This window comes from Varanus komodoensis, unplaced genomic scaffold (assembly GCF_004798865.1).
Source record: "Varanus komodoensis strain SLA01 unplaced genomic scaffold, ASM479886v1 scaffold55, whole genome shotgun sequence".
In the NCBI taxonomy this organism is placed as follows: domain Eukaryota; kingdom Metazoa; phylum Chordata; class Lepidosauria; order Squamata; family Varanidae; genus Varanus; species Varanus komodoensis.
The window spans coordinates 3037224-3048089 of NW_025336157.1; the positions used below are offsets into that span (position 1 = coordinate 3037224).

At 49.1% G+C, this 10866-nt stretch overlaps 1 protein-coding gene across 6 annotated transcripts in view; it reads left to right on the forward strand.

The window, feature by feature from the left end:
• The window catches only part of RPS6KA4 (ribosomal protein S6 kinase A4), a 27518-nt gene that overhangs the window by 3859 nt on the left and 12793 nt on the right, over positions 1–10866 (forward strand). For 5 of the 6 annotated variants that reach the window (XM_044448494.1, XM_044448495.1, XM_044448497.1 and 2 more), the window contains exons 2-5: positions 3741–3812; positions 6514–6732; positions 8913–9028; positions 10432–10539. In XM_044448494.1, coding sequence (XP_044304429.1) covers positions 3741–3812; positions 6514–6732; positions 8913–9028; positions 10432–10539 — 515 coding nt within the window. Of the gene's footprint in view, positions 1–1238; positions 1900–3740; positions 3813–6513; positions 6733–8912; positions 9029–10431; positions 10540–10866 lie in introns of those variants that run through there. The other variant, XM_044448498.1, reaches the window with a different exon arrangement.

Here is a 10866-nt window from a genome sequence, read left to right on the forward strand (position 1 = left end):
GGGCGGCGCGGCGCGGCGCGGCACACGCGGTCCCCTTCCCGGGGCGCGGGTCGCGCGGCGCGTGCACACGCCCGGGCGCCGCGCGGGATGCTGCTCCCCCTCCGGGTGCACGTCTGCAGAGGACGTCCCAGAGGGCGCAGGAAAGGGAGGCTGGGGCGGCGGGCGCGCAGGGCTGCCCGGGCGCCGGGCGCTGAGCAGCGGCGCCGCGGCTGCTCGCAAGGCGCAGTGCACGGGCTTGGTCGCGGGGCGGCCTTGGCGGCGGCGGCGCCAGCGCCGCGCGGGGTTTCGGAAGTGGGTCGCGGGGGGGACGCAGCCTTGGTGCAAGAGAAGGGGAAGAGACACTGGTTGCTTCCCTTCCCCTCCCCTCCCCGCCGCCCGCCCCGCTCTGCAGCCGTGCCGGGGGGGGGGGTGTCCCGCGCGCGCCGGGCCCGGAGCCTTGCAGCGAGGGCGCGCCCGGGCGAGCCTTCAGCCCTGCGCGGGGACCGGACCGGGGTCGCGGCCGGGAGCCGAGAGACCTCCCCGTCCCGAGGGAGGGAGGGCGGGAGGGCCTGCCAGAGTGTTATTTTTCAAAGAGTGGCGACGCCCCGCCCCCTCCTTATGCAAGCCCCGCCTCCCCTCCCAGCTGGAGTGGGGGCGTCTTGCTGGGGCTGAATCACCCGCCCACCCCCGCCTGCACTGGCAGCTGCGAGGCGCTGGCAGGTGGGGGCGGAGGGGGTGCGTGAGCGGTGAGCCCTGAGACACCCCCAGCGTGGGCTCCTTGCAAGCTTTTCCGCAGCTTTTAATCCCCTCCAGGCCTTCATCATCCGTGCCCCCCCCCCAGTTCAAAGAGATTGCTTTTGTCGCTGCGTTTGTACCCCAGCTTTCCTCTTGCAAGCTCCCCTCCTCTCCATGTGATCCTCACAATCACAGCCCTGTGAGGTAGGCTAGGCTTAGAGTCCCGGACTGGCCTATAAGCAGCCAGTGAACTTCAGGACTGAGTGGAGACTAGACGCTGCTTTTCAACCCTCTGAATTGTGCATTACTATTATTTCAGCTCCTCCTGCGCAAATTGAGCCCATATCCGCCATATTTGACTCTCAGATTTAATTTGACTCTTAATCTTTAATTCGAGGCTTTTCAAATCCAAGCATCAGGTACTGGCCCGAAATTGCCATGGGTGACTTTGGTCCAGGCACTGACTAGCAGCAACTTTAACCTACCTCCCAGGATTGTTTTCTTTTTAAAGATAAAATTCTATATTCTATTTTGGGTTCCTTGGAAGAAAGGTGGTATTTTGAAATATGAGAGTGTGAGTTTATTGCAGCGATGAGACTTGCGGCCTTGAAGATCCATTATCAGATACCGTTAAAAATTCATGTCTTCCCCACTCAAAAGCTCGCTGTCATTTGAAATAGTTTCTTAATACAGACAAAATACGGTTTCCAACGTCAATCTTGCGGTGTTGGGGCTTAAGTCTTTAGTTGTTCTAATTTCGCAGTTAAGACTGGTTAAAATTATCTTGGTTGATTCTTAGACCTGCACATTTTTCACCCTGTCAAGTCATCTTTGGCTAACAAAAAAACCTGAGGATCAGCCAGTGGTACCCGATTATTTCCTTCTGGGTATGGTTGAGGCTAATGACTGAATGTAGGCCAAGGTTAGGAGTTGCCCGTTCGCTCCCTTTGCGTAACTGCCCCACAACTTTCTGATGTACAGAACCTGAAATCCACCACCTGTTTCCCTCCCTCAGTCCCGCCTTTCCTTCAGTGCTCTTGGTTTGAATGTCTCCGGAATGGTCATGCCTAGATATCTGTGCCCCCATCTAAAATGCGGAAAGTCCAGTTCAGGGCAAGCCAGGTTTTAAAGTGGCACTTTAGAGCTCTCGGTTAAGATAGCTAAAGATGGGACTTCCTTGTTCAGGTACAGTCTACCTTAATACTCTCTGTGAACTGCTAGAAGCATCTGTCCTTTGCTGGAGACAGAATACCAGAGTAAATAGACTATGGCCCTATCCCTTATGAGTTTTTCTAAGCAACCATCATTGAATCTCCAGAAATACTAATTGGTATTTGCAAATGCACTCTGCATATGCTAAGAGTCTCTGATCTTTAACCAGCTGGAATTGGAAAATACATCTTTTATATTTGTATAAAAGCTTCCTTGAAGTGCTTGACCCTGCCTAATTTTGGAAGCAAAGCAGGGTCAGACCTGGTTGAAATTTGGATGGGTGACTTAAATGTTATCCTCCTCCCAGAATGCTTTAGCTGTAGGTAGTACAAAAATGTAATTAATAATAATAATTTGGCCTTTAAAATTGCCCTTGTGGTTTGAAACAATTGTTTGCAACATTTTACAGTGTCTTTGTTTGTTCATGATGTTTGTTTTCTGAATTTCTAACAAACCGCCTGGAGTGGATCCAAAAGGTGGTATAGAAATGCGAGAAATTACATGGCTATAATTATATGACCCTCTTCATCCCAGTTTGAGATGGAGATAAATCCAGTTATTTATTTTTAGCAAAAACAGACACAAAACTCCTGAATGCGGGAGAGGGGAAGCAAAGTGCCATTAAAAATGCAAACATTTTCTTGCAAAAACGCAAAGTGAGAAACAGAAGGGAGGCCCAAAAAATGTGGGTACTCCTCCTGTAACCACGCAGTACAGAATTAAATTTAAAGTGTTGTAAGAGCAGAGTCAGGGGATGCTCTACCCGGGCTCCCTGCTTGCGGCAGGCCCTCTTGGGTTCTCACTCCTCCTAAGCGGGCAAGTACTGGCCCGTTCTCCGGTGGAGCAGCCAGGTTGTGACTCATAGGCCGGAAATGGGGCCTCCACCCCTTTGCACCCGAAAACCCCAGGGAAGAGGGTGGGGATGTGAGGTGTGCGTGTGAGCAACGCGTGTGTGGCACGGAGGAGACGTGGGGAGCTGGCACTCTCCTCCGGGCCCAGAGGCGGACACTTGGCGGTGGCTGGACCTAAAGTTAAGCCCAGGTTCTCTTAAGCCAAGAGGAGAAAGGCCAGGAGACCTAAGCAAAGCCCTTCCGTTCTGCTCACGGTTCAGAGCCATCGAGGGCACCCATCTGTGCTTCGAAGAGTGCCCAGCAATTCCCAGGAAGTTGTAGGACTGTCCTATCAGACTAGGCTGCATTTACTCCATGCCTTGGAGTAAGTCCCTCTAAACCCGGCCTGCCTTTCTCCTAACTTAACCCACATAGAATTGTACTGTTCAGTCATTTTGAGGCCTTTTAAAAGAAGAAAAAAAGACGTCTTAAGACGTTCTGTAGGGGACGGGGTAGAAAAACTTTTAATAACTAACTAAATGAATATAAATAAAAAGCAGCAGCCGTTGCGGTATCTCTTAGCATATTTCCCAAAAGGTAGAAGCAGGTTTAATACTTTACGAGCCATTTGGGGAACCACAGCCAGTGCGGTTTTGCCCATGTCTCCATTAAGTCAAAGGGCTAGAAATGTGGGCTTCGGGCCAGCGGACGTCAGCAAAGGTTAAGGTTGCCATTTCATTCTCTTCAGCTTGGGAATCAGCCTCTGAGCAGACATGCATTGCAAACACAGTCCATGGTCTTCAGTGGGTGTCCTGCACCTTGAATAATTGTCAGATTGGGGGCTTTAAATGGGGAGGCAGAGGCCCCGGGGGGCTTTGAATGCCTTTTGGGGTTACTGCCGCCTCCCTCCATCTCACAGTGAACAGTTTGATCCTTATCTCAAGAAGCAAATTTTAAAACATTTTCCTTTTTTCCCCCCAACAGCTAACTTGACTGGTCATGAAGAGAGAGTTGGCATGGAAAACTTCGAACTGCTCAGAGTCCTGGGCACTGGGGGTGAGTCAAATCCAGCTTTGTGTGTGTGTGTGTTTGCATTTTTAAAAAATACTGTTAAATTCTATATTGAGTCCATGATCATGGAATAATAATAATAATAATAATAATTATTATTATTACAATTAAATAACACGAGACAACAGAAGTTGGGAAGCGGAAACCCAAAACACAGAGAAAATAGCTTGAGCTTGAAACAAAATTTGCTGCCAATTCAAAAACTTTGCTGAATGTTCTAAGTTTGGATTTAAAGGTGGAAACATGAGATTTTGGAAAAGCTGGCTGGTTGGAGTGTCTCTAGAGACGTAAAAGATCTGATGAGTAGGCCCATACCTGAATAAAAATGGCATCTGTTGGTTTATATCCTGTATATGCAGAAATAGGGTAGAGATAAGGATTAGGATTTACTGAAATTTACTGAAATTTCGGAAGAGGCGAAGTCTGGCAATAGTATTTATTTGTTCACTGCATGTATATATTGCTCCATATCTAAGGGGCTTCTGGGGTAGTGAACTATGAAAAAGCGAAAACAGGGAAATGATAATATTTATTTTTAATACAAATCATCTCAGATAAAGTAAGTTCTTCATGTGGTTTGCATCTTGGTTCGATCATTTTAGACTGGTGGGTTGTTGTTTTTCCAGGCATCCTTGCTCTGCAGGGGGAGATTTTGTGTCTTTGTGTGTGTGTGTGCATGTGTGTGGTCAAGCCTGTGTGGTGCAAGCAAGCGAAGGGGAGTTAACCCTTCCTTCCCCACCTGCCATCCCCTTTGAAAATTACCCCATGCAGAGTAATTAAGCTAAGCAAAGCAAGCCAAAGATCAAAACTTTCTTTTTCATTAGCACCGGTGGGCACTCCGGACTCTGATAAATAGCTCTGGGGAGCCCCCGCTTGCCCATTAAGCCCTAAAGCAATAACCTTGCCCTTCTTGTTAATGGCTATTCTCCATGGTAGCTAAGTAGAACCTGCATGTTCAGGGGCAGTGTATCTCTGTGTGCCAGATATTGTACGACAGCGGACCTGCATGCAGACCATTTTCTTGTAATCAGGATTGCTAGCTTCTCAGAAATACCTTTTAGGCTACAGTAGGGATGCAAGGTGAGAAACCTAACTGGTGTGACTCAGTATGACTTTTACTGGCAGGGTCTTCTCCGTGGTGGCCCAAGGCTCTGGAATTTCCGGTGCAGCACCATCTCTCCCGTACTTCTTTCCTTTTCATGACAAGTTCAATTTAATTTAATAAAACATTTCTAACCCGTCTTTCACGACAGTGTCTTACAAGTTACACCAAGTTCATTTATAGCACAATCCTATGCACACTTAGACAGAAAATAAGTCCTAAAGCAAGGCTGGTTGGGAAATGCCTGGAGCAGTAGAATTGTCTTTTGTCAAAACATGCAAAAGATTGAAGCCGTAGCGAAGGAATTAGGGATGGGAGACTATAAAGCCTTTTAAGGAAACTGCAGCACCGTCGTCTCGGTTGATCAAGTGTTTATTCATTCCCCTTTTATTTACCGTACAGTCCATATTTTTGCCCAAAAATGATCAACTAAGAATAAAATCCAGGTTTAAAATTAAAATGGAGTAGTTTTCCCTTGTAATTACTGCTTATCTTCTTTTATTATGCTTTTTTGGGGGTCGCTGCTTTGGCTACTTTGCCAGAAAGGCAATATACCAACCCAACCAAAATGTCGCAAAACAGTGGGCAAGATTCAGGTTCCCCAGAAGACTTCATCAAATTGAGGTCTCACTCGGAGCAGCAGGTGGCAGGACGAGGGGAAGGAACGAAGGTCCCGTCTTACCCCCAAAGCTGGGTGTTAGATCTGGTGAAGGATGCATTCTCTCTATTTTTCCCCACCATTAAGCTTCAGGGAGGGGAAAAAAATCCAGATTGGGTGCAAATTAATTGAAGTATTTCTGTTGTCTGAAGTGATTTTGGTGAGAAGTGAATCGGCTGCCTTGGCTTCCTGCGAAATTCAAATAAATCCTTGCAACTCTTTGCAAACAGGCAGATTTTCGGCTTGTGGGCCTGGGTGGGGAGACTCGGCCTGTCTGTAAAATTCACGCGCTTCCGTGTTTGAGGCAGCAGAACTGCATGGCAAGTATTCAGGGGTGTGAGTTTAGACAGAAGAAGGCTGATAACGCCCAGCTGTGGCGACTGGGAGATGCTGGGAAAGGTGTGCTCCTGGCTTGTCTTTCCTCCTCCTCCTCCTCCTCCTCCTCCTCCACCCCACAACCTCTCCTTGGTCAAATATATAGTCTGATAAAGAGTTCTGGAAATCTCGCTGTTTCGTAGCATTTCAGTTGCGTTAACCAAGGTATTGCCCAACTGTAAATTTTTGAGGGTGTTTTTTCTTATGGACCAGTACAGTGACTTTTGCTTCCTTTTTTTTTTTAATACAAAGACATGCTAAAATGCTTTAGTCTAGACTTCCTAAAACTGATGTCTCCCTGCAGCACTGTGCTACCCATAATCCCCAGCTGTTGGCCACACTGGCTGGAGATGATGGGGCTCGCAGTCCAGTACCTCTTCCATCTCCGGGAAGGCCGTTTTTTGGCTCGTGCGTCAAACTGAGCGAGCCCAATGGCGTGCCTGGCCGGTCGCGAGACGGGTCGAAGAGGCCGCGACGGTGGGGACGGGGCAGAGGTTGGGGGCGAGGGCCCCATGGCTGACTCTCCTGACGCGGCTGCCTGCCCCCTCTAGCCTACGGAAAGGTGTTCCTGGTGCGCAAGCTCACCGGCCACGACGCAAACAAGCTGTACGCCATGAAGGTGCTGCGCAAGGCCGCCATCGTGGCCAAGGCCAAGACGACGGAGCACACGCGCACCGAGCGGGCGGTGCTGGAGCACGTGCGCCAGTCGCCCTTCCTGGTGACCCTGCACTACGCCTTTCAGACGGACTCCAAGCTCCACCTTATCCTAGGTACGTGCCCCCGGGAGGGCGGCGAAGGGGGCAGGGACTGAGTTCTGCGTGCGGAGCTGGGTGCGTCTCGTCTTTCCAGGGTGGGGCAGCCCCAGAAGTTCCTGGACTACGGTTCCCATCCTCCCTAACCATTGGCCACGTTGGCTGGGGTTGATGAGAACCGGAGGGCCCATTTTCATGTCTAAGAGAAAGCTATACAATCTTTTAATCATTTTTTCATCTGATCTTAACATTAAGGTACCTCCCACCCCAGTATCATGTATCCTAAGCATTTATATATATTTTTTTTTCCAATATTCACCTTTTTGTAGCTGGTTTATACTTTGTTTTTAAAAGACACAAGTGCAGTCCTGCTGTGTGGGGTGGAGGTCTGCTTTGTCAAGACAATATACGATCAATAAAATTAAATACAATCGAAGATAATAAGCAAAGCAAAATATAAATTAAATATAGTTTACAAATTATAAATATGTAATTTCATATGTAATAATATGAAATTTACTATATTGTTTATATGTACAATATGTTAAATATTAAATATTATGGTTAAATATTAAATATTATAATGTTGTATAATATTATAAAAATATATCTGTGACAGGAGAACTTCGTAAAGAGCCGGATAAGCACATCAGCCAAACAGCGGAATGTCTTCAATGAAGAGTCTTTTAGTTGCCAGGGTCCCTGGAGAGCAATATGCCAAGGCTGGGTGCCACAATGCCATCTCCCAGTGTGCTGAGGCAGTGCGGTGTAGTGGTTAGGGCTGGGACTCAGGCAGTCTGGGTTCTGCTCCCCACTCGGCCGCAGAGCCAGCTTGGGTGACTGGGGGCCAGTTCCAGACTCTCAGCCCAAGCTGCCTCACAGCAGCTGAGAAGGGGAGGAGGAGAATGCTGGCAGGTGCTTTGACCTCTTTAAAAAAAGAAATATATCTAATCAATAATAAATAAAGTAAAATAAATATCCCACCGTTGCCTCAGATGGTGCAGGGACCTCCCTCTGGGCAGGTTTGGAAGAACAGCATCTGGCCGAGGGCTACCTAGTCCAGCGTTCTGCCTGCAAAGGGAAGCCTGCAAGCGGAACTTGGGCGTGGTAGTCCCGTTCTGTCTGTGTTCCTCAGCAACTGGTCTTGAGACCCATCAGGACTAGAAGCCTGTGCTAGCCTTCTGCTCCACGGGCTTCTCCATCCTTTTGCAGCCAGGTTGGCAGCCGTCTCTAGTGGCCACTAATTCCAGAGTTTATCTGTACACCAAGGGAAGAATCCTTTTTCTTTCTTTGACCTGAATCCCCCATTATTACAGGCAGTGTGTTAGTCCTTGATATATTTTAGTCCTAAGCCATTTAGGGCTTTGTAAGTTAAACCCAGCTCTTTAAATAGGCCCTGGAAAAAGACCAGGAGTTTACACAATGGTGTTCATGACTGGCAAGATATGTGCCAGTCCCAGCTAATAACCTATTACCCATATTCTGTTTTAAAATAATTTAGACTCTTTTGAAATGCATTCAGAGACTTAGTCTAGTGCATTTGGTTGGTTGGTTAGTTACGGCTTTTTATACCATAATTTATTCCCCAAAAAATCTCAAGGCAGTTTACAACAATTAAAAGCCGTAAAACAATAAAAAACCAACAGTGCCAATGCTTGATCTTTGGGGAACAAGTGCGACCATCGGGATGCTGTAGCAGAAGCGGCCCTTCTGCTCATAACAGCCTCCTCAGCTCTTTCAAGGAGGGCTCTTGGAGACGGACCTCCGCAGATCATACAGAACGAAGGAGCTGCGTAACGCACCCAGAAGGATTCTGCTGGGCATAAGGGTGGAAAGATGCACCCAGTCACAGTTTCTTGCCCTTTTCCAGATGCCGCTGCCCCAATTTCTTAGCTTTTCTGTGCTGCCATGAGGGCCAGAAATGTAACATTTCTGGCCACGTGTGTTTTTTGAAGTAGGCATTGCTGAGGTCTAAGCTTGCAGATTGAATTTAAGGTGCACAAAACTCAGCCGTAACGGGGGGAAAGGTGCCATAAACGTAGTTCTTTTTGGATACAGGGATGCCTCTTTCCCTGGGAGAGGAACCTGTCGCGATCCGTGAAGGAGGTGGATGTGCCAGCAGCGCATTTTGGGATTGGAGGTTGGTATCCCGGGTGGATTTCTTGCCTTGACTCACCTGCCCCTTTCCTCCCTCTCAGATTACGTGAGTGGCGGGGAGCTCTTCACGCACTTGTTCCAACGGGACCATTTCTCCGAGGACGAGGTGCGGTTTTATAGCGGGGAGATCATTTTGGCGCTCGATCACCTCCACAAGGTGAGGAGGGGGAAGGGAGGAGCTGGGTGAACTTGAATCCTTTCCACAGGAGGAAAGTCCGATGATAAAACCATTATGTGATAGGCATTGCATTGCATCGGTTAGACTAGACGAGACTACAGGTTAAAAACAAGACCAGGTCACAGGCAATGTGACGGTCAACCATTTGTGGCAATATTATGCGGTTTCGTTTTTAAAAAGAAAAAGTAAATAGTCGACCCAGCTCGAAAGAAGCTTCTTAAGCCCCTTTGGTGCCCGCTGTGGGTCCCAGACTAGACGCGTACCGTGCAGGTGTGAGTTGCATGGGAGAGAAGCATCCCATGGGCCATAATTCCAGCCATGGAAATGGGAGTGGTGGATGGAGGCTGTGTGCTTCTCCACCAGATCAGGATTGTGTGGCAGGGTAGGGGTTAAACTCTTCTCATGGGCCTTGGTATCAGCTCAGATCCCCCTCACCTTCTAAAAAAACCAAATACAACATTGTAAAAATATAAACTCTGTCCTGGGGTTGTCTGGACAGGGGAGGCATATCACCCATAGTTTTGCTTGCGATTTGCTTTTTAAAAAAGATTCCTCCATGGCTGGTTGCATGGAAAATGTCACATCTGGGTTGGCCCCGAGAGGCTTCCTGCCAACACTTTGGAAAGCCAGCGCTTGTGAATAGTGAATAACCGCTGAGCTGGATGGAGGACTCCTTCCAGTGGCCACCCGCCCGGCCAGATTCCCAGAGGAGACGGCCATGAGAGGCTGCTGGTCCTGATGGCTGGGAGCCACCTCCAGGAGGGTGCTCCATGCCAGTCGCGGGGGAACCCAGGCATGAGGGACTGCTGCCCTCCCGGCCTACGTGTGCAGTGTGGAAAGCGCTGAGTGAGGGGTTTCTCCCCTTGCAACGTTCCTCGGCCCAGCGAGGGCCCTGCGAAGCTGGCCGGCAGGCAGGAGAGACGAGAGAGGGGCTTCCTTGCCCGGTGGCCTGTTGCAGCGTGGGATTCTGTTCCGCGATGCTGGGCACCCACTGGAGGACTGTAAAGAGGGGTTGGACCCGGTGCATGGAGGAGGAGGCTGCCCATGAATCTCACGGCCATAATCCTGCTCCTGGGCTTCCCATGGGCTGCTGGCAGGCCATCGTGTAGGCAGGATACTGGACTGGTTGGGCCTTGGTCCATCCAGAAGGGCTCTTGCGTTCCTGGGAGTCTGATCTGGTTTAATGTGGTTGCTGCATGCAGATCGTCTGGCCTTGCCCAACACCGGCAAGGCCCACTGGAGTTAGACTACAGCTCCCACAATCACTCGGATGAGGCTGGTAGAGGTCTAGACCAGGAGGTACCTGGGGTGAAAGAGAGAGGTTGGCAAACGGAGGTTGGCAGGACAAACTCTGAAATTCATATCCCTCCTTGCCCCCCCAGCTTGGCATTGTTTACCGGGATGTGAAGCTGGAGAACATCTTGCTGGACAACGAGGGCCATGTGGTGCTTACGGACTTTGGGCTGAGCAAGGAATTTGTGACAGAAGACGTGAGTCTCTCTTTTGCTGCCTTCTCTTTCTGATGAATATGTGGGTTTTGCATTGGAGTATGGGAACTTGGTCTTCAAAGGTTCACCATCACTGGGTCAGGGTTACAAAAACGAGGTGTCCTGGCGTGGTTTTGATCGTGACAAGGTGCTTAGATTGGGCAGAAACGTTGAGATGCGCAGAAAAAGCTACTCAAGGGAGGCTTTTTAAAAATTGCCCTCTTTGCAGTGGAACTTTCACCCTAAATTAAGGTTAGGGATATGCCCCACGGTAGGGTTAGGTTTAGAGAAACGAGGTGCCCTGGCATGGTTTTGATGGTTGGAATGTGT